The sequence below is a fragment of the Mesoplodon mirus genome, assembly GCF_964341445.2.
Source record: "Mesoplodon mirus genome assembly, chromosome: 5".
NCBI classification, from domain to species: domain Eukaryota; kingdom Metazoa; phylum Chordata; class Mammalia; order Artiodactyla; family Ziphiidae; genus Mesoplodon; species Mesoplodon mirus.
The window spans coordinates 63,966,798-63,991,267 of NC_138980.1; the positions used below are offsets into that span (position 1 = coordinate 63,966,798).

The window sequence follows — 24,470 nt, forward strand, 5'->3', positions numbered from 1 at the left end:
GCGAGGGCCGGGGGACGGTGACGACAGGGCAGCGCGCGGGTGACAGCGCTGGCCTCTTCCTCTCCCTGGACCGCCATCCCCTGGCCGAGGGGGAGGAACCCGAGCTCTCTGCGAGTGGAGCCTCGTCGAGCCGCCCGGGTTTCCAGGCTCTCGTTCGCTGGTGAGGAATCCTGGTCTCTCTCTCTCTCTCTTTTTTTTCCCTTCTTCCCCAAGTCCCTTTTCTTTTCCCTCCCAGGGGGCCTCCCAGACACCCATTTTTTTGGTGAACGCTGAGCCGCGTCTAAATCCTGCTCGCCCGACTCTGTCCGCTCCACCCTAGAGCGCCCGAGCGCGAGCAGGGTTTGTGTCGAGGCTCCAGCGCGTCTCCTTTCTGGCGGGCGCGCAGGGGTGTGTGTGAGTGTGTATGTGTGCGCGCGTGTACACACGCAGGGGGCTGACAGCCTGCTACTCGGAGACTTCGGCCAGGGCTGGTGTTATCTGGTGGAAGTGGGCGTGTCGGAGAAAGAACTCAACAGGTCTGGACACATTTCTCTTTTAACCTCGTGCTTTTTTCTACACACCCCCCCCGCGAGGGTTTGTTCTTTAGCGCTTGGCATCACTTCGCTCCTGAAGTTTTGAAGTGGCCCCTTTTAGAAGACCCTCCCTAACCATAATAGTTTCGTGATGCGATTTTTGACAAGCGCTAGTCGGACGTTTTGAGGTTGCAGACTTGGTAATTGCAGCCTTGTAATGCCGCTTAAGACCCCTTGGCATGGTTCATTAAGGCCAATTACTGTGACACGGCTATTTGCAATTTAAACGGGGGGATAAAATCGTTTGAGGGATCGTTTCGTTTTATGAAGTATTGTTTTGGTTTCGAGTTTGAAGGCAGCTGTCAAAGTGGCGTGGAAATTCATTAGGCTCCATTTGATACCTTGTGTTTAGAGATCGTTATCAGCTAAACACGGCTGAGGGGCGGGGAGATAAGCAGTTTACCCTCAAGATTTGTAGTGGCACGTCCCCACCTCTCTGTCTACCTTCATCACGCTCCACTTTTATCGAGGGCCAGTGAAGTTTATGCTTCTTAAAGTCTCTGTACGGGAAAAGTTTCCTTTCATTGGACAGGATTTGACTATACTGTCGCAAATATGCTTATCAAAGTCTCTGCCCGCCTCTTAAAACATCTTGATTGTCGACAGTCTTCTAGCAACCTAACCCTCTTGAGAGTAGGCTCAGAATTAGGATAGGTGAAGGTTTAGAGTGCAGGGAGGATTATTCTGAGCATTGTATTATGTTTTATTTTACTTGGATTTATATGAATGTGATTTTACAGTTCTGGGGTTTTTTTTCCCTTTGTTTTTCAATACTTCGATATTTGGAAAGGAAAAATCTTAATTTAGAGACATAATAGTATTTCATACTGAAGGTCTTAAGCAGTTTTAAAAGAAAATGTAGCTTCATCTAGATTTTATTGTGTTCTAAGCGTTTGAGAGAGCTATATTTCTTATACCGTATTTTAAAAAATTGTAATGAGAAGCTACTACACATTCTTTTGTAAATCTAAATTTTAGTTAGCCTGTATATAGTGTGTTTCATTTCATGTGTCCAAATTTGAAAGCAGGCACTATTAGGCACATTCAGTAAGAAATACGGGTTTAAAATAGGAGCCTTTTCCTACCCTATTGGAAGATGAGCAGACCATCATTGTTTATCTTCCAAGTAAAATGCATGGTTCACTAGTAGGTTGTACTAAAAGGTTTGGATGTGTGACCAGCCGGTAGGAGAGGAATTGGGAGTAATTAGAGATAGAGAATTCTAGCATAGTGTTTATCAGATTTTATGTTTATTAGTTCTCAGAAAAGCCAACAGCCTTGACTGGTTGAAAAGAGGTGGGAATTTCAATGATCATACTTCCTTTTTTTAAATTAAATACTTTGACATCAACTTGAACCTTCAGAATAATCAGATGTAATGAATTATAATGTCTGTGATTAACAAAGTTACCAATTTGTGAGTGGTAGTATGAATAGCCAAGCTTAGTTTGATACAGTTTTGTTCTCAGCTGTGCAAATGGACTGCATTGTACTTTTAAATGTGGCACTGAATGTGAGCAGGAGACACGGCTTTTATATTATGGAAGACAGAATCTACTCTTCTGATAACAAGGAATTAGATTCGGAATTAACTAAAAGGTTCATTTAACAGGCTCTTACTAATCGGATCACAGAGATAATGTGATTTTATAGCTTATTATGTCCCCCTCTCTTTTTTTTTTTGGTAGCTGATATTCACTGATGGACCCCAAGGAATCATTAAGCCCCCCCAGTAGAGAAGAAATACCCAGCAGTGTGCTTGGTCGAGAGAGGGGAAATGTGATGGACTTCTATAAAACCCTAAGAGGAGGAGCTACTGTGAAGGTTTCTGCATCTTCACCCTCACTGGCTGCTGCTTCTCAGGCAGACTCCAAGCAGCAAAGACTTTTGGTTGATTTTCCAAAAGGCTCCGGAAGCAATGCGCAGCAGCCAGATCTGTCCAAGGCAGTTTCACTCTCAATGGGACTGTATATGGGAGAGACAGAGACAAAAGTAATGGGAAATGACCTGGGATTCCCACAGCAGGGCCAAATGAGCCTTTCCTCTGGGGAAACAGACTTTCGGCTTCTGGAAGAAAGCATCGCAAACCTCAATAGGTCGACCAGTGTTCCAGAGAACCCCAAGAATTCAGCATCAGCTGCTGCCTCTGCTGCCCCCACAGAGAAGGAGTTTCCAAAAACTCACTCTGATGTATCTTCAGAACAGCAAAATTTGAAGGGCCAGACTGGCACTAATGGGGGTAATGTGAAGTTGCATACCACAGACCAAAGCACCTTTGACATATGGAGGAAAAAACTCCAGGATTTGGAGTTTTCTTCTGGGTCCCTAGGTAAAGAGACAAGTGAGAGTCCTTGGAGCTCAGACCTCTTGATAGATGAAAACTGTTTGCTTTCTCCTTTGGCAGGAGAGGATGATCCATTCCTTCTGGAAGGAAACTCAAAAGAGGACTGTAAGCCTCTTGTTTTACCGGACACTAAACCTAAAATTAAGGATAATGGAGATCTGATCTTATCAAGCCCTAACAGTGTGCCACTGCCCCAAGTGAAAACAGAAAAAGAAGATTTTATCGAACTCTGCACCCCTGGAGTAATTAAGCAGGAGAAACTGGGCCCAGTTTATTGTCAGGCCAGCTTTTCTGGAGCAAATATAATTGGTAATAAAATGTCTGCCATTTCTGTTCATGGTGTGAGTACCTCTGGGGGACAGATGTACCACTATGACATGAATACAGCATCCCTTTCTCAACAGCAGGATCAGAAACCTATTTTTAATGTCATTCCACCAATTCCTGTTGGTTCAGAAAATTGGAATAGATGCCAAGGATCTGGAGATGATAACTTGACTTCCTTAGGGACTTTGAACTTCTCCGGTCGATCGGTTTTTTCTAATGGCTATTCAAGGTAAGATTAATGCTTTCTGTTTCTTGAGAATGGTACATTTAAGATCAATTGATAGATTTACATATTCATTTATTTGCATGTGTTCGACAACAATTCAAGTGCTTTTTCACGTGAATCAGTTTAAGCGGGCTCTTGAAAGTAGGCATGGTAGAAAACCCAAGTGATTGGTCTGTACAAAACCCTTCCCAGTTTTTTTTTTCCCCTGAAATAAGGGTATATAGTATCCCATTGGCCAGTAATTGAAATTTTTATGTAAACATTTAGAAGAATACTGTTCATTAACAGGTGTCTTTAGTAAAAACTATGTAAATTCAAGGGGGTATAATGTTTAGAAATGTATATTTATTGTGCATATTTTTTAAGCTGTTTTAGAACATGCTCTTACACTATGATGAAGAACACCTGTAACACCTCACGTAATCAAACGTTGTGCTGTATTTGTACATTTGTGAAGTGTTAGCCTGAGGAGATTAAAGGGTTAAAAATGAGAAGTACTAACAATGAACCCTTTTCTTGAAACTGAACCTTGAAGAATCTGAGTTCTGAGATTGCTAAAGCAGTGCAGTCAGTGCACAGCGTACCTGACGAGAGTATTAGACGTGGGACTTGCCCACAGAGTTCCTGACCTAAAGCAGACAAGTTGTGTCTGCTAACTGGTCTCTTTAAGAAAGGAATTGGTGGCAACACGGTGCTTGATTTTACTTTAAAATGTTCTTACAAGTTCTCAAGTATACAGCTGATGGCCTACATTGTTGAGCTTCAGTCTCAGCTATGTTTGATTTGTTTCTCTGTCTCCTTTTTTCTCCATCATTTATAAGTATATTGACATTTCCGTTTGACCTCAAAAAGGTCTGTTAAAATGTAATTACCAGGAGAAAGTTCTAAATGTAGGTGTATCTTCCTAGGGGTTAAGTTCTCTATCCTGCACCCCCACCCCCAGTTCAGATAAATGTATATCACATTTTAGGTGTGAAGGAAAATATAAAAATGTTATTGTAGAGACACAAGATTGATTAATCAGTGGGTTTTTTTGAGGGGGGAGGAAGGGCATAGTAGACACAGTGATTTCTTTGTATGTAAGTACTGTAAGTTCTTAAATATTCGTGATAGTCACTGTTCACATTAACTAGTCATTGAAGATTTTATTTAAAACTCTCTTTAAAAATGCTTTTTCTGTTAAAGGTATATTCTAATACTGAGGTGTCTCTTTTCTTTCCTCTTTAAGTAGGAAGCTTTGCTTGTTGGGGAAAAAATTTAGACTTAGATTTAGGCTATGTTCTGTTCCTTTTAAAGGCTTAGATGTTTCTTATCAAAAGAAAAATCCTTGGTTCTTGTGTGTCTTAACGTAAACTACCTACTGATCTATTATTAAAATAATAATTATCTTTTACTTAGAACACTTCAACTTTTTATTGCTATCATTCTGAATTGAAGGTTTAAAATGTTTTCAGTAAGGAGATTTGAGATGTTATCGCATAAGCTGTTGTGTTTAAATGTTAAAAGACATGCTGTGTTTTAAATTTTTCAATCTCAAATTTTTGGCAGTGGAATTCATGATTGAATGTGCTTGTTTGTCTTGAAAGAGTAAGTACAGTTGGTTTGACTAAGCTTTCTGTAGGAAACTTACATTGATTTATAAAACATGTAATTGTACAAAGAAAAATCATATATCTTAGGAAAAGCTTGGTGATTATTAATGCTTTTTGTTCTGATAATCAGCATGGTAATGTTATCATTTTCCTTACTATAAAAAAGGCATGGAACAAGAACTTATCATTTTCTATTCACAGTGAACTTCCATTAAGCCCTATAGAATCTAGGATCTGGAGAATAAGTCTTAGATGAATATAGTTATCCTTAAATCATTAAAGAACATTTAAATACTTTTTCTAGTAGTTTATAATATTTAAAGTGTGTCAGCCTCTTAACAGCCATATGATGGTAGACAAAGCAATGATAATGTGGCTCTTTCAAGATTCTTTAATATCCAGTGAAATGATTATTTTATGCCAATGTGTGATTTGGAATTATAATCAGTAGTTTGTGTCCTAATGAAAAGGTATAATATCTTTACAGGATAGTTTGAGAAAGTTTGAAAATTTTGTACCTTATGGGATTAACATTGGGAGCTGTGATTACCCAGAACAAAGCTTCTTCCAAATAAATTGAAACAATGTTTCTTTTTTACCACCATTGAATTAGCCTGTTGTTTCCAAACAATAGCCTTGATATAACTAAAATTGGTTGCTTTCTCTTCTCTATATGTTACTTTGGTAACAGCCAAACATTAAGACCAGTGACCCTGAGTAATCAGCAGGTAAATCAACATGTTGAGACCACAACTATACTGAATACTGACTTTCTGAATTTCGATACAGAAATATTAAATCCACTAATAACTTGCATTCTATTTAAGTTTTTTTAAAGCAAAAATTGTAATTTGACTTTTTAAGATGTCACCTAAAATTGCTTTTTCTTAGTATGCTTGAAAAAAGACACTTTACACTCTGTTTTGGGAGGGAAGGCAGTTCCTTCTGATGTGTCTACATAGCACAACATCCAGTTACTACGTTAAATTGTAAAATTATGAGTGTCATGATTGAGTATGGTAAAGTATTTTTTTTAAGGTTTAAGTTCGTTGATAGTAAAACAAGAGAAACCTTATTGATACTCAAATACATTCTTTAAGTAAAACGAACTAGCCATTCTACCTTAATATGCTTTTTAAATTCTGAAATTCAGTAAATTTGACATAAACTTGTAACATTGATGAAGGCAGATTTCTGCATGATTTGATTTTCAGCATTGTTTCACTTGAGCATTAATGGTGAAACTGTTGAAAAGAGGCAAAGAAGTAAATGGTTTCAGGTGGAATTAGAGCTTTTATTGGGATTATGTTGAAACTTTAGTATTAAAAAGTTGATCGTTTTCTGAAGGGTATGATTATTGGAGAGAAAGAATGATGCAAGATGAATTTGTAAATTCAGTCTTAGGTGGAGTTTAGGGCTCTGTTCGTTGCCATTTAATGAAGCTATGAAACTTTATGTAGATTTTAACATCTCATTATTAATTGCACCTATGTCTAATTTTATTAACATAATGCAAATGAAGACCTGTACAAGCACAGGATGAGTGAAGCAAATTCTGTCCCTTTTTCATTTTTCTTATTAACATCATGTTGAATGTTTTCTCAGAGAAGGGAGGCATAAAGAAGAGATTTTTATTGATTTTCCCCCTTTTTAATGGATACTTTCTTTACTTCCTTTTTCCTCTCCTTCCAGAGTTTCTGTCAGTGTCTTTTTTAACCTGAATGTTTCTGATATTCACTCATAAAACGATTTCTGAATGTTAAAGGAGATTTGCTTTTGGCTCTTTGTTTATCTTTAGCTTTATGATAATCTTTTCCTTTTTTTAAAACCCTGTACTTCTTTATGGCTATATTATTAGTAAAAAAAAAAAACCACAAGGTAAAACACATTGTGTATTCAGGTGTGTCAATTTAGTGTGGAATGACTCCAGTACAGAAATGTGTGATAAGCGTGTGGTCAGATTTTATTGAAATTACTCCTTGTGATGTTTCTTTGGCTATTCCATTATATTTTTATAACTGATAAAATCATTTGTATTATAATGCTGTTTTGGTTTTATCTATTGATGTTACAGATATTTTAGTTAATCTGACCACTTTCAATATTATGTTGACTGTTTATAAATTTCATGAAAGACCTATTCTGAAACATACCTTCCATAAATGTAGCTTAAATGCAAATTGTAATAGTAGTAAAATTCATATGTGTGTAGAGTCACTTTAGGGGCTTTTTGAGATTTTAGTGAAGGAGAGATTGGATCAAAAGGGTTTATTTTAGTATGAGTGGCTAATGTGAAAGAACATCTGTATTAATTGGTTGATTATAAGTCGTAATCCACTCTGACCTGCAGGTGATTGAAATAAGCTAGTTGTTAGGAAATCTTAATTTACGTTGGGTTTAAAATAAGCCTGGGGCATATTTCTTAAAACCCACTTTTTCTTACTTTTAATATCACACCTAATTTTACTGAGCAGTAAGTTCTCATTATGTACTACTATTTATCTGAGCAAATTAAATAGACAAAATACGTTTGTGCCTAATAGCATTTACCCTTCTGAGGAATCCTGGTAATTGTGTAATGCCGTTTTTACAGGTATTTGCCAAATTAATGGGCACTTACTTCCATATTTCTGAGTCAAGGAAAATGTATATTGGTAAATCGTGTTGCAAAAGAATTTTCAAGAAATATTTTGTTGAAGTAAACTATAACTGAAAAAAATCAACTACTTATTGACCTTTATAGAAGTGTTTAAAAGCCCATGCTCTCCTTATTTCTGTAATTTCAGAGAGCCAACTGCTCTCATTTCCTTCTGGCTTGTTCTACTCGTGTTTTGTATTTTCAAGTAAATAAAAATATTCTTATGGGGAACTTCCATTTAGGGGGAAAAAAAAAAGAAAAGATCTGTTAAGTGTTCCTCTCTCTTTGAATTGTGCATAATCATTTTTATGTTAACTTGGATTAGAGTGTGAGTTTTAATGGTAATTTTTGTATTGATTTTACCCAGTAAGTTATATTTTAGAAAGTAAGCAATTTTATAGTGGTTCAAAAATTAGTTGTAGAGAGTGATTTCAACCCCCAAGCACCTAATTTTGACAAGTTGCCTTTTTATTCCTCACTACCGTCACAAATGTCCCTTGAATACGGGTTTCCAGTGGAGTTTGTGAATTAAAGGGTATTGGGGGAAGGGAGGCAAGAGAGGGAGGGGCAGTGGAGATGTGGAAAGGTGGAAGATAAGTTTAGAAACATCAAGAGCAATTCCGAAAACCAACAATTTGGATCAGCTGTCATGAAGTCAGAGGACTAAAAAAAGAAAAATTTAGGGCTGTGTTTATGTGCAAAGGATTGCATTAACCAGGATTACAATTTAGTTTCTTTTATTTAAGGTAAAAATCTAAAGCTAATTGTGGCAATATAACCCTGATGTTTATAGGATTACGTTGTTGTCTTTTGCTATACTTTATTACCAAAAAAATAAAAGATGGAATGGAAATTTTAATTCCTTTTAAATTATTTCAGCTAAGATCAAGTTTATATTTTCCCCATGTTTATAGGCTGCTATTTAATCAATAAAAATTTAATTACTGGCATGTAGTTGAAACAATTATGATGTGTTATGTTGATATAACCACTTTATATTTCCTAGTGCACTTTGACATACACTGTCATCTGACTATGGAGTACAACCCTCTTCTTTAGTAATGTATTTCCATGGGTTGCATATTTTTCTGCTGGAATGTTAAGGAAATAAGTTCTTATTTATGTTACATATATATAATAAATTATGGGATTCTGCAATTGCCAGATGGTCATTTAAACTATTTATATTGCAATATGGTCCTTAAAGCCAATTATTTTGAATGGAAATGTGTCATCACCTAATTTTATCTCTGGGCCAGTTTAAATATTAATGACTTATCTTAGTAGAGCTGCATGCTTAAACATACTTTTCCAGAGTAACTCAAATATTAATTTTGAGTGCTTTAAGACTTTTTTCTTTTGAGCAAGTTTCAGCGAGATTAAAAATGTCTATAATACAACAAATTTAGTGAAAGCCTCTTATTTTAGAATTTTTTTCATTCACGCTGTTAGCGCTCCAAAAATATCTGTGGGGAGAGAAAGGTTTAATGATATGATTCGTTGTAAATGTTTAGCACATTATCTTACATTGAATTTTTATTTTTTTAACAATTTGAGAGTTCAACTTAAGTATGCAGTGTTTAGGACATACAGTTTATTGCAATAAATGTTAACTTTTCTTTTTATAATAAAATTAACCTTTATTCTAGTTGATTTCATAATTATTCTTAATATTTAGCTGTGGCTATTATGAAAGTATATTTGATAGCCAATTTTTTAAAACTATTGTGAAATGACATCTAACTTAGTACATGCTTTATTATTTCATGCTGGTTGGGGCAATGCAATGACTTATGACCTTATGATTGTCACATGTTGAACTTTAAAGCTCTACCGGTTTGCTATGGACACTTTTACTTTGTTGTTTTAATGTTTTTGTGCTTTTGTAATTATTGAGGATAAGGGTTTTCTTAATTTTAAGATGATATAAATTGCAAGTTTGGTGGTGTTTTTTTTTAATCTTCAAATCCCTTCCAAACAATTTAATTTAGTTATTCAATAGTAGAAATAGCAGAAGGAACTAGACTAAAAATTAGAAGACTTGAGTTCTAAGGCTGAGCTGAACCAATCTATGACCTTGAGTAATTAGGTGTTTTAGAGTCAAAATATTTTCTTTACAATTATATATGAATTATTTTCAAAACGTGTGTGTACTTCTGTTTCTAAAATTCTTCAATCTTCTTAACCTATTGTTTTAGTGAAGGAGGCAACTGGGGTAGGGAATGATATACTAAAACTGGGTCTTTGTACATTATCAAGAAGTACAAGACAAGAATGAACACAGATTTGGTATTTTTATGAAATAATAATTTAAAATAATGTAGTTGATGGTACATAGAAAATAATATGTAAACACTGTTGTTGGTAGAGCCAGAGAGGTGGGGCTCTTGGGTTCTCAAAGCTTGCTTTCTATGTTTGGTACAATGATTTTATTTTATTTTATTTTTTTTATAAATTTATTTATTTACTTATATTTTTTTGCGGTACACAGGCCTCTCACTGTTGTGGCCTCTCCCGTTGCGGAGCACAGGCTCCGGACGCGCAGGCTCGGCGGCCATGGCTCACGGGCCCAGCCGCTCTGCGGTATGTGGGATCTTCCCGGCCCGGGGCACGAACCCGCATGGCCTGCATCAGCAGGCGGACTCTCAACCATTGCGCCACCAGGGAAGCCCAGTACAATGATTTTAGATGAGAGCTTAAAGGGAGTTGAGAGCTCATCTACTCCCCACACTCTCATTTCTGAGATGAGGAAATGAGACCTATAGAAAGCGTCTAGAGAAAGATCACAGAATTAGTTAGTGGTATCACACTTTGAATACCTAATTCTCAATAGTCTAAGCTCCTCAGAAGGCTTCTCTCAACATCTAGTCTCTAGTTGTAGAGATCTGAAACATAATACAGATTAGGCAGGTATTCTATGAAAGTTACTTTGATGTTAACTATATTATCCATGTTCTTTCCTATATATTTTTAACCTTAAAAATCTTAGGAAAAAAGATTATTAAAAATCTTTAATATAATTTTGTGGCACCACTATGCTAAGGACTTTGTATGCATTCATCTCATTTAAACCTCTTAACAATCCTATGAAGATTTTTAATTCTAGTTTCTATATTGTTACTGATTCTGTCCATAGCTTTGTAGTATTGAAGGCAGCTGTTATCTACCTTAATTTTATAGGTGGGGAAATTTGAGACATTTAAAGAAAAAGAGAAAAAAGTAGTAATACTTAATAGTGATCTGAAGGGAAATATTTGATATTGTGTTAGAAATCCCTCTTGGATCTTTAATAATTTTTATTTGTCATCAATGAATTTTTAAACACTATACTGACTATAATGAATACCAAAATTTATCCTAAGTTCATAAATTTGGGAGAATTATGAAGCTCATTTGACTTTATTTACTAACTTTTTTCTTTTTGATAAAGTGGTTGAAAAAAAACTGTAGAAAAATTTAGTGGATTAAACCAAAGATATAAATCTCTTTAGATAACAAAGAACTAAGTACAGAAACACGTCAAGTGGCAGTTTCTTATCACTAAACACATACAGTGGGCTGGTGTTGGTGCAGTCTATGGGTACTAGGTTTCTTTGTTTTTTTGTTTTTTTTTACGCGGGCCTCTCACTGTTGTGGCCTCTTCCGTTGCGGAGCACAGGCTCCGGATGCGCAGGCTCAGTGGCCATGGCTCACGGGCCCAGCCGCTCTGCGGCATGTGGGATCTTCCCAGACCGGGGCACGAACCCATGTCCACTGTATCGGCAGGCGGACTCTCAACCACTGTGCCACCAGGGAAGTCCTGGGTACTAGGTTTTGAATATAATCTAAGAAGAAATGTTTTTAAAGGAAAGGTAAGAAAAATAGGTGAAATAATCTCTAATTCAATACGTTAGGGATGAGTGATCCTTTAATTGATAATATTTAACAAGATAATAATCACTTAACAAGACTGTGCAGTGCTTTGGGGGTACCAAAGACATTATTTGAAAGAGAAAAGAGAATCTGGAAGAAAAAGTTAGAACTAAGAAATCCATGGAAGAAGAAAAAGGAAGTTCTAAACGCCAGTTCCAGTGTCTGGTTGAATCTGATTTTTCTAATGCCTAAGTGCTTCTGTATGAATACTGGGAAATATATAAGCAGCCTAGTTACACTGTGTTAATAGGTGGACGAGCCACAAAGGCCTGTCCTAGGAAGGGAATTCTTGAGATGGGTGGAGTGGGAGGTTAACTACAACATCTCAAAGGTCCTTCTAACTGCCTCGGCAGCAGCAAACACTTACTGAGCTAGGCATTGGGCATCCGGAGATAAAGAGAAATATCCCCAACCGCGACTTCACAGATCTTCTCGAGATCTTTATACTTGTTCCACCCTGCCTCCCACTGCACCCCACCCCACAACTTTCCACATCCATTTTGCTTTTTGAAATGTCCACTTACCCCAGAAGGCATAACTGAAACTTCATAGAGGAGGAGAGTGTGTGGATGCATGGAAAACAGGAGTTGATTCAGTTATTTGGAATAAAAAGGCGGTAACAAGGAGTCTGAGACAGATGGAAAGAATGAGCTGATTAAATGAGGAATGAGTAGTTGGGAATGAGCCAGCAGGAGACTTCGTCACCTGTGGAGGAAACTGATATGTACAGTGTTGTCATCCTATACGTTATGTGTTATAAGACAAGGAGAAAACATGATTTGTATGCTTAGTGCATAACCTCAGGTTATGCCCCCTTGGTGTAAGACTTTCTTTTTCTTCTAGTCACTTAAGAATTATCTCCTTACTCTCTAGAAGAAGTATAATCCTCTTTTTAGGTCCCCTGATGCATTTTATGCCTGGGAACATTTTCCTCCCGGATATCTACATGGCTCTTTCTCTCACTTTATTTAGGTCTCCACTTAAACATCAGCTCCTAAGAGAGACCTCTCTGACTGCTTTATCTGAAATAGTAGCATCTTTCACATACTCTTCCCTTCCCCTCAACATTATATACCTAATTGTTTGTGTCTTATCTGCTCACCTGCTGAAATCTAAGTTCCATAAGAGCAGTGATATTGTCTGCCTTGCTTATTCCTATATCCCAGCAAGTCAAAGAGTGTCTAGCACGTAGTAAGACCTCAAAAAATACACGTTGAATGTATGAATAAACAAACTTGACATATAAACTAAGATGTATAAGGATGGATTGCACTCCTGTCTTTCCAGAGAAAGGAAATGTCAGCAGATAGTATCACTGAGAGAGATGATAGCCCAGGTTATCTTCTCCAGATAGGAAACAGGTTTTAAGATGGATAAGTGCTTATGTATCCAGAGACAAAGTGTACATAAAGAATTTTGTTTTTAATTGTTGTCAGCCTTTAAGTTTGCTCTAAGACTTTGAAATGAATTGCTTTTTCACAGTGTTTTACAACAACTCTGGTACATTTACCATTGAACAAATTAGGGTAACCAAAGGTTTGAAATGAAGAGTTTGAGGTTTGGCTTTTTCAAATTTATCCTGCTTAAGCTAGTAACCTTTTGTAGCTTTCATCTTTATGTTTTTCACTTGTTTAAGAATTGAGGTTATGCTTGCAGACATCTAATGTATACATTTGTGTCGATTTATCTAGACAAGTCAGGCAAGAAATCAATTTGCCCCTTTTTCAGATAACTGTGTGTACAATGACTGAATACTCCAAGAGAGGAGGTATCTTATTTTTGCTTGAACTTCCAAATTATCGTTCTTCAGCTTATTTAGATTTGACTTACTCTACCTATAGTTTTGACTTCTTCTATCTATGGTATATAGCAGCAATTCAAAGTTAGTAAGATAAGTTATCTCTTCTACTAAGAGTGGTAGGAGAGTTCAACCTAATATGGTAAAGACGGTCACAGAAAAGAGAAAATGTAAGGTAAGTAGGTATTAGCTAAAGCCAGAAAATCAGATGTGGTCATTTAAGAATGAACTGCTTTAGTATTCAGGAAAAAAAGAGGGGAGGACCAAGGACAGTGCTCTGGAAGGCATCCAAAGAGAGCAGCCACAAAAGATAATGAATAGCTGGAGAATTAGGAGACAACAATTTTAAATTGGGGCGGGAGAGAGCAGTATATGCTGTCAAGTCAACTAGGGTAGAAGAGAGAGAACAGAATATCATAAATATGAGAGACTGTTGTTGAAGCCAGTCTTTAAAATATATAAACATTCTCAAAAGTCAAAGAGAAATCAGTGAAATCCTAAATGGAACAACAACACAACTAGATTTAATTTAGTTATTTAAATTCAGAAAGAAAGGAAGAAACCCTAAGTTTGAGATCTTAATCAGTCTTTCAAGTTTAGATGAAAATATTGAAGTGGATAATAAGAAACATGCTTGTGAAACCACAAAGACCCTGACACTGGGTTGGGAGTAAGAGACAAAGGCAGGAAACCAGGAGGGAATTAAGTTTCTGTTCCTGGAGAAGCCAGCACAACAGAAAAACAAAAACCAAAAAAAACTGGCCATACCCTAGTTCAAATTGACTGCAACACTGCTTTCACTATTATTCCCCTAATCAAAAAATGTCTGTGATTCTGTTATTTATAGCATTGTGGTTTTCCATCTTCTTTCCACCACAACCCATACGCCAAATAGCAGCCACATGGATACTCCAGAACCCTTGGAGCCTGTGGGTTATGCACAATTCATGCAGCTGTATCCTGATCTATCATATCCAGGAAAGCACATCTGAGTGTAACTGAGATCACAGGATAGTCTGTGAATTGGCTCTTTTAAAGATTGTTTTTGTTTATTACTATTTTCACAAATGCCTTTTCAAAATTTACAAAAATAATGTGTTTATTCCCTTCAGCAAAATTATACCAAGAAAATTTAATAAACTTTTCTTCATTGTCTCTCCTTTCCTCTTTCTTCCTTTCCTTTCCTGTTTCCCCTTATCTTCCACATTTCTGTATAATCATGTAAGCATACACACGCACATATAAAGGGTTCTGGGTTGTTTGTTTTTAAATAAGAATAGGATCATCATATGCCAGTTTCTCTGCAGTTTGCTTTTCTAACAGTACACTCTGAACATCCTTCCAGATAAACAGATGTAGATCTCATTCTTTTTAATTAGTTGTACAATGTTCCATTCAGGTTGTTTCATGATTTTTGCCACTACAAACAAGGCTGCAATAAACACCCTTTTCTATGTATCCTTACAAATAGCAACTTTGTTTCTAAACATAGATTCCCCCAAAGTAGGGTTGCTGAGTCAAGGGTATATACACTTATATTTTTGACAGGTATTTCCAAATTACTTTTCACAAGGATTACAGCAAATCAGTCTAAGCTGGCAGTGTTTTTACTTTATAATGAAAATACATAAATCATTATTAATAACAGATTCCTTGCCACAAATCCTGAAATTGATCACAACATACCAGTGTGCCATATGATGTAGCTGAGGACTACTGCAGTCTGAATTCAGCCTCATCCTCTCTGCTTTTAACATTGTGTAACCTTCTAGACCAGTTTGATGCCCACTCACTTTGTACACTTTCCTTTATGTAGCCCAGCCCATAGCAACCTCATCCTTCATCTGATGGTATCCAATGGCAACTACTGACCATACAGATTTTTATACCTAAGTCAGTGCTACAGCACACAGTAGGTGTCCAATAACTATTTGTTGGATTAATACTGTTTTCTTAATTTATTATTTATCTCTTCAACTAGATCCATTCTTTTAAGACAAGCAAAGCTAATGCTACAGCACTTAGCACTTAAGATACTCAATTTAGGTTGGCTTTTTAAACAAAGAACCACAGAGAAGAAGAGCAAATAATGTGGTTTTACCTTTAGTCATATATTTTACCCCTTTTAGGGCAAATTGGAACTGTAAGAATCCAGTACCAGCAATAACAGTAACAACATTTGTGTTCAGCAGTTACTATATGCAAGGCACAAGTCGAGCTGCAAAGGATACAGCAGCGAGCAAGGCCAGTGTTGTTTCTGTCTTTGTGAAGCTTATGGTCTTATGGATGTTACATTTAAAATATTTGTAGGTAGAAAAAAAAAAGATAAAATATGTGTAGGAAATGTTAAAACAATGGTGTCCAATTTCAGGCTCTTTCCAGCAGAGGCTGTGGAATATTTATCTATTCATTCAACATTTAGTGCCAATTCTGCCAGGCACTGAAGAGAAAGCCCAAAGGCAGCCAGACCTTTGCTGGGAGACAGCAAACTAACCAGGGTGACTGCTTGTTGGTGATAGACCTGTTTCCCAAACTAGCTTCACCGTTTCTGTATCTGTGTATAGCAGCAAAGGAATAGACAGAGTAGTTAATGTTAGCGTGTACTCTAGGGGCATTCCTTGTTCAGGAAGGGTGCCAATCCCCATCACTACCTAAAACACAAACCACCAAGGAGTGTGCTCCTGTCATTCACTTCAGCGGAAGCCAGTCTTTCTGTCCAGTCCTCACTTTTCATATGAGGAAACGAAGGCCAAGTACAGTTAGTACAGTACTGTGGGTAAGAATTAGGACTCTGCAGTCAAATTCTCTGGGTATGACTGTTTAACAGTTGTGTGACCTTGAGCAAGTTTGTAACCCTGTAAGCCCTCAGTTCCCTCACCTTTAAAATGGGCACAATGAGATAATGGGTATAAACCTCATAGCACAGCGTCTGGCCGTTGTAAAGCACTTGCGAACTGTTAGCTAATTTTAGTGACATGGCTAAGATTAGACGGCTCCTTAAATGCCAAAGGTTCCTGCTTGAGAACTGTGTCCATTATGCCATACCATTGCTATTCGTAAGCTGTCTTTAATTGAGGTAATTCTTAAACTAGCTTCATTATGATCTTAACTTTCAAACTAAGTAATTATAGTTACGTAATGGAGACTTTCACCTCTGGTACCATTATCAGATTTTTTGGCCATAAGTTTGAAGAGGAACTGAAAAATGCATATGTGATGGATGTTTTGTTAAAATGAGTGCAGAGTGCTTCCTTCCCTTCTGGCTCCCTCTCCACTGCGTCCTCCCTCCCCACCACGCTCCTCCACTCTGAGTCACTCTTCCACTACTTGAACCTCTTAGGAACTCCGTTAAGGTAAATCAGGATAATTGTCTGAAGAAGAGCAATCCTCTCATGTCTTGACCAACTTCTGCGATTTTATAAGTAAGTTCATTGCTTCTATCATCTGATCTCTTCATGTATCTTTAGCTTCTTCTTAAAGAGGATATTAACTCTCTAAAAGTCATATTACAGTATTAAGTTTCTACCTCTTCAGAGAGGGACTTTAAGAAAATAGTTTTTTAATGATTCAAAATGAATTAAATCTCACCATTAAAAGGACTTTTACTTTCTGGATGTAGATTTTCAAATACCTAATTGTTCATGTTGATATCTAAATTTATTATATTTCAACAAGCTTTTCCGTGTTGGAGCCATCTTTCAGGAGCAACTTTGTTTCCCTTTCTCTGCTTTCTCAAAGTGAATTTGTTTGATAGCTGTATCAGGTAGTACTTGCTCTATAACAAACCATCCCCAAATTTAGTGCCTTTAAAATAATAACCATTCTTTTCCCCTCATGAGTCTTCAGGTCAGCTGGGCAGTTCTACCGATCTGGCCGGGCTCAGCTGATTTCAGCTGGGCTCACTCAGTGTGTCTGTGGCAGCTGGCTGGTTGACTGTAGTGATGAAGGCTGACAGCCATGTCTCATTATCCAGCAGGCTCTCCAGAGCTTATTCAGAGTGTACCAGCAGGGCTCCAAAAGAACCAGCAGAAGCATGCAAAGCTTCTTCAGGCCTAGACTTATTTCTACCTATTGTCAAAGGTTCTATTGGTCAAAGCAAGTTATAAGTCCAGGTCAAGATTCAGGCAGGAGGGACAGGAGCCACGAAGTTACACTGCAAAGGGCATGACTAGAGGGAGGGGCCTCTCTTGCGTTGTGTCCCTATAGTTATGGAATTGGGTGGATTTGAAATTGTGATCCTTCGGTTGGTGATATTCTAATTGCTTATGAAACTTGCCCAGGGTAGAAAGGCAGAGTCATTGTGACCAAAAGGATAAAAGCCTGGAATTCAGAGACTGAGGTTCAAATTCCAGCTCTATCACTTATTTCTGCAGTCCTGCACAACTTACTTACCCTTCCTGGTAGGCACTCAGTAATGGTTGATTCACCTGAATTTCATATTCTTTATGTGTAATTTATTAGAAAGAAAGGGTTAGGTTAGGTATCTGCTAAGTACTTAAATAATTGCTTTTATTCATGCAAGATAAAAATTGCTTTTATTCCTGGCTCCCATACTCTACTCAAGGTGTAAGACTCAGTTACTTCTTTGGAATAAAAAGGAAGGAAAGCGTGTTAGGGAAGGGAAGAGGAATATTTGACTAATTGTGGCCTCAAAATGAAGTGACCATTCACTGGGGAATTTCCCTATAAGAAAAGAATGGCTGAGACCCATAGTTAAGAGAGAAAAATCCATAGGTCTCTTTGGGTAGGATTCACTGTGTCGTGGGGTGAGAGTTGTAACATTAGACACAATCCAAATCTACATTTTAAAAAAAGAATTCTGGCCCCTCTTAGACACACTGGGTGCCTTCACATCAGATTGGGGAACTGTCATACCTAAATCAGGTATTACATGAGATAGGGAAAAGAACAGTATCATCCCACATTAACAGTTCTAAGTAGACTGCTTTTAAAAAATTAAAGGAGCCACCTAGAAATAAAATCACATGAATTCTTTTCCTTGTGTTGAAAATAGTTGTCGTATTGGGTAGCAACTAGACACAAATCTCTCTATCCTACTAGTAGGAAATAGAAGAGGTCACACACACACAAACACACATACATATGGTAAAATTAAATTAGCTCAACTCACACAAAGAGCCAGGTATTTCAGAATCCAGACAATCAGAAATGTTAGCTGGAGTTCTTATTGCCTCTTCTAGGAGGGTACCGGGTACATGTTCTCAAAAACTGAAAACTGAGACTGAACCACCTCTGGCATTAGCTAAGGGTGTGAACACAAGTCAGGTGATTTGTTTGGAAGGACAGTTACTTGGAAAGAAGAAAATTTTGTCAGGCTTGTAAAGTTCAGTACTCAGAAGTGGATGGTCATAAAGAGATGGCAGTAGAAGAGTGTTTCTCCCCACTAGTACCTGCTGATCACGTGGGTCACTAAGTGTATTACTGAGGACCTTCCACCTGTTCAGTGTTGCACTTGTGCTTCAGGGAAGGTGGAGAAATCATATTCTTCCTGATCTCAAAGGAGCCTCCATCTAGCTGGGGAGACAGGATGTAGATCCATAAAGTAATTAAGAAACAATGAACTGTAGCAGGTGCTGAAGAGTGTTCCAGGGCAAGACGGAGAAGGTGAGATAGAAAGAATCCTGTAGAAGAGGAGGCTCCCTTAATGTCGTAGATCTGTAGGGCCTCCAAGTCCTTATCTGAGAACTTATCTAAGGTTCCTTACCACTCTTAGCAATCAAATTGCTACTGCATTTGTGAGACATAGAAAGGCTGTGCTTAACCCTTTCAATTTTTCAGTTTATTTCTCCCACTTCTCTTGTGCATCAAGTATGAGAACTTTTTCAGCTTCCTGTAATCATCTAAGTTTACTCTCTTTTTCCTCTACACCTTTCAACTTTCTACTGGGTAATGACTTTACCTATTGTGCCTTAGAAAAATTCTAATTGGCACAGACCTAATTTCAGGAAGCCTCACTTGAAAGCTAAATAACACTGAGGGTTTCCAAAACTGATAGAGCACTGTGCCTCCTTTAAAAGGGGAAAAATAGCGAAAAGTTGCAAAATACCAAACCCTGCCCTGTTTTTGCATCTCTCAAATATTCATCCAGAGACCATTAAGAAATTAACCTGAATTTTTTTGAAATAAGGATTTTTTTCTTAGTTTTTTAAAAAAGCACTTTACACTTTACTCTTTTATTCCTCTTTCATTAATCAATTGGGCAAGTAATGATAGTTCTCAGAGAAGTAGATTGACAGAAATTAAGTGGCGGTGTGCTATTATGATAGATGCTGATCTTTTGATTACTTTTGATATTTTTTGTGCTTTCCAGAAGTTGACAATTTGCTTGTAAATGAAAGTACATGATCTTCAATTCTTTAAAATATTTTAAAAATTGGAGTAACATTCTAATTTGTAAAATATGTGTATATATAAAAATTTTGTCTCTTAAAAATGTATCACAGACATCTTCTATGTCAAACAAATCTTTCTTTTTTCTTAATTTTTATTGGAGTGTAGTTGATTTACAGTGTTGTGTTAGTTTCAGGTGTACAGCAAAGTGAATCAGATACACACACACACACACACACACACACACACTCTTTTTTACATTCTTTCCCCATATAGGCCATTACAGAGCATTGAGTAGAGTTCCCTGTGCTACATAGTAGGTCCTTATTAGTTATCTATTTTATATATAGTGGTATATACATGTCAGTCCCAATCTTCCAATTTATCCCTCTACCCCACTCTTACCTCCTGGTAAGTTTGTTTTCTACATCTGTAACTTTTTCTGTTTTGTAGATAAGTTCATTTGTACCCTTTTTCGATTCCACATATAAGCAATATCATATGATACTCGTCTTTCTCTGTCTGACTTACTTCACTCAGTATGACAATCTCTAGGTCCATCCATGTTGCTGCAAATGGCATTATTTCATTCTTTTTCATGGCTGAGTAATACTCCATTGTAATTACTCCACTTCTCTATCCATTCCTCTGTTGATGGACATTTAGGTTGCTTATGTCCTGGCTATTGTAAATAGTGCTGCAATGAACATTGGGTGCATGTATCTTTTCAGATTATGGTTTGCCCACGCACAGCAACAAAGACCCAACTCAGCCAAAAATAAATAAATTAAATTAAAAAAAAAAAAAAAGAAAAAAGAATAGGTGGGATGACTAGACTTCCTTAGCTGAAAGAGTGAGGGCCTGAGAAGGATTTTGGATAAGTTCAAATATAGCTGCTGACCTGATGTCAGCCTGAAGTCTGGCAAGGTACTGTGTTGAATCTAGCATCTCCCTGCATGATTTAGAATATTGGAAAGTTAAACAACATAAATATTGAGGAGTGAACAAACGTTGGGAAAAGACAATAAAGGCAGTGGCATATTTTATATATTAATAGAGTGGCTTAAATAAGACAGTTGTAGAAGCTGAAAGACAGGAAAGAAAAAAATGAATCTATGTGATATCTTGAAAACACATTTTTCTGTTTTACCATAGGTACCTTTTTTTTTCTCAAGGTAACAGTAGTGTTTTCTTTTTTTTAATTGCACACGTCTGTAAACCTAATTAATAGGTTTTTTCTATTCTTTTTTTATACAGCAGGTTCTTATTAGTCATCAATTTTATACACATCAGTGTATACATGTCAATCCCAATTGCCCAAGTCAGCACACCACCATCCCCACCCCATCGCGGTTTTCCCCCCTTGATGTCCATACGTTTGTTCTCTACATCTGTGTCTCAACTTCTGCCCTGCAGACTGGTTCAGCTGTACCGTTTTTCTAGGTTCCACATATATGCATTAATATACGATATTTGTTTTTCTTTCTGACTTCACTCTGTATCACAGTCTCTAGATCCATCCACATCTCAACAAATGACCCAGTTTTGTTCCTTTTTATGGCTGAGTAATATTCCGTTGTATATATGTGCCACATCTTCTTTATCCATTCATCTGTTGATGGGTATTTAGGTTGCTTCCATGACCTGGCTATTGTAAGTAGTGCTGCAATGAACATTGGGGTGCATGTGTCTTTTTGAATTGTGGTTTTCTCTGAGTATATGCCCAGTAGTGGGATTGCTGGATCATATGGTAATTCTATTTTTAGTTTTTTAAGAAACCTCTATACTGTTCTCCATAGTGGCTGTATCAATTTACATTCCCACCAACAGTGCAAGAGGGTTCCCTTTTCTCCACTGCCTCTCCAGCATTTGTTATTTGTAGATTTTCTGATGAAGCCCATTCTAACTGGTGTGAGGTGATACCTCATTATAGTTTTGATTTGCATTTCTCTAATAATGAGTGATGTTGAGCAGCTTTTCATGTGCTTCTTGGCCATCTGTATGTCTTCTTTGGAGAAATGTCTATTTAGCTCTTCTGCCCATTTTCGGATTTGTTTGTTTGTTTTTTTAATATTGAGCTGCATGAGCTGTTTATATATTCTGGAAATTAATCCTTTGTCTGTTGATTCATTTGCAAATATTTTCTCTCATTCTGAGGGTTGTCTTTTCGTCTTGTTTATGGTTTCCTTTGCTGTGCAAAAGCTTTTAAGTTTCATTAGGTCCCATTTGTTTATTTTTGTTTTTATTTCCATTACTCTAGGAGATGGATCAAAAAAGATCTTGCTGTGATTTATGTCAAAGAGTGTTCTTCCCATGTTTTCCGCTAAGAGTTTTATAGTGTCTGGTCTTACATTTAGGTCTCTAATCCGTTTTTTTCCATATAATTATAGAGTCTATTTATTTATGGAATAAAGGACCAGCTAACAGTATAATCTACACTAAAGCCATGATAATTCTTCATGAACTTAGTTGGGAGTTATCCAGAGCTCTTCTGGGAGTTATTCTGCAAAGCAACTCCATTATCTTCTGACAGATCAATAATGTGAACCATCATAAAGGGTGTTTCAAGAGTCTGGCTAGTGAACTTCATTTCCATTTTGCTCTGGATCAGTGGTTCTCAAACTTCAGTTGCATCAGAATTACTTGGAGAGTTTGTTAAAACACGGATGCTGGGACTCATCCCCAGAGTTTCTGCTTTAGGAGTCATGGGGTGGGGCCTAAGAATCTCCAGTTCTATTAAGTTCCCAGATGTTGCTGCTGCTGTTGGTTGAGGTCCACACTTTGAAAAACATTGTTCTAGTACACAGTTAACATGCATGGAAGATACCTAGTCTACATTTCTAAGTTGGCCAGCATCCAGGGAATTTCAGGGGTCTTCCAAATGCCATCAACTCTACTGAAGCTCTCTAAAGAACCCATGAAGCTCCAGACATCTCACAAACCCTTTGGACTTCTAGATAAAGATGTAAACATATGAAAAACCCAGAGGTAGCGGGGATTACACTTCTTAAATTTCTAGGAAAGCTTCAGGCCCTTGGAGGCTCTGCTGACTTTTGAGTCCAGATCATAGGGTTATCCTGCAGCCTACCTAATTATATACTTGGTCCAGTTGATTTTGTTTTGACTTAATTCTCCCAAGCAGACCAGACCCTATAATAATTTTAGCATCTCGCCCCTGCCCAATTATGCCTTTCTAATATTACAGGCCTATTACATATACTCCTAAATTCACAGCCGTTTCAGTGAGTTTTATGATGATTATAATTTGCTTTCCAGTCCCTTTTTACACACACACACACACACACACACACACTGTATTTTATTTTTACAAGAGATAACTAAACTGACACCAAGCATTGTAAATGGATGACCACAACAAAAGCAACAATGATTGCAATTACCAAACACGAAACACACTCATACTGTGTCATAATATTGACATTCAGTCCAGTAATCCTTCACTGTAACAGCTCCTTTACTTTGCTGTGAAAATTTATTTGTGTATTTTTTGCCTCTGAGTCCTTATGGTATTTTTTTTTATTCAAACAGAAAGTCACAAATGTTATAATCATCCTCATCAGTTCACTCAGTCCCATGTAATTAACTTTTTTATCTTGATCTTTTGTTAGCACTTTTATGAATTCATCAGTTTTCCGTTAGAGTTCTGAAAATGCTTATTCATTCAGTTCAGCAGTATAGTCAGTTACCAGAAACCTGTACTTGTCAGAGTCTTTTCCATGAATTCCTCGAAGATGAAACCCTTTTATAGGAACATTTTTGAAAAAGCATCAGAGTACACCCAGAACTGTCTGTAAATGACAAAAGACTTTAAAATGACCACGGTTAAAGATTTGATGAAAGTTCATAATAATGCAATTGACAAGGAAATTTAGTTATTTCTGAGATATACATTTTAAAGTAATAACTAGAATTATGACTTATAACATTATACCAGAACATATAAGATTTTTAGAAATTTCATGTAATGTCTGAAACATTTATATTAATAGATTTCCATACAAATAACCCAAAGAAAGTACAGTGTTAGTTGTTTTTGTTTGTTTTTTTATACTGCAGGTTCTTATTAGTCATCAGTTTTATACACATCAGTTATACATGTCAATCCCAATCGCCCAATTCAGCACACCACCATCCCCACCCCACTGTGGTTTTCCCCCCTTGGTGTCCATAGGTTTGTTCTCTACATCTGTGTCTCAACTTTTGCCCTGCAGACCGGTTTAGCTGTACCGTTTTTCTAGGTTCCACATATATGCATTAATATACGATATTGGTTTTTCTCTTTCTGACTTACTTCACTCTGTATGACAGTCTCTAGATCTATCCATGTCTCAACAAATGACTCAATTTCGTTCCTTTTCATGGCTGAGTAATATTCCACTGTATATACGTACCATAACTTCTTTATCCATTCGTCTGTCGATGAGCATGTAGGTTGCTTCCATGACCTAGCTATTGTAAATAGTGCTGCAGTGAACATTGGGGTGCATGTGTCTTTTTGAATTGTGGTTTTCTCTGGGTATATGCCCAGTAGTGGGATTGCTGGGTCATATGATAATTCTATTTTTAGTTTTTTAAGGAACCTACATACTGTTCTCGATAGTGCCTGTATCAATTTACATTCCCACCAACAGTGCAAGAGGGTTCCCTTTTCTCCACTCTCTCTCCAGCATTTGTTGTTTGTAGATTTTC

The 24,470-nt window shown here is 37.0% G+C and overlaps 1 protein-coding gene across 6 annotated transcripts in view; it reads left to right on the forward strand.

The window, feature by feature from the left end:
- Positions 1-24,470, forward strand: part of NR3C1 (nuclear receptor subfamily 3 group C member 1) — a 125,424-nt gene that overhangs the window by 1,451 nt on the left and 99,503 nt on the right. For 4 of the 6 annotated variants that reach the window (XM_082620918.1, XM_082620916.1, XM_082620921.1 and 1 more), the window contains exon 2: positions 2,261-3,472. In XM_082620918.1, the coding sequence (XP_082477044.1) occupies positions 2,274-3,472 (1,199 nt within the window). In that variant the 5' untranslated portion in view covers positions 2,261-2,273. Of the gene's footprint in view, position 1; positions 161-186; positions 516-2,260; positions 3,473-24,470 lie in introns of those variants that run through there. The other 2 variants (XM_082620920.1, XM_082620919.1) reach the window with 2 other exon arrangements.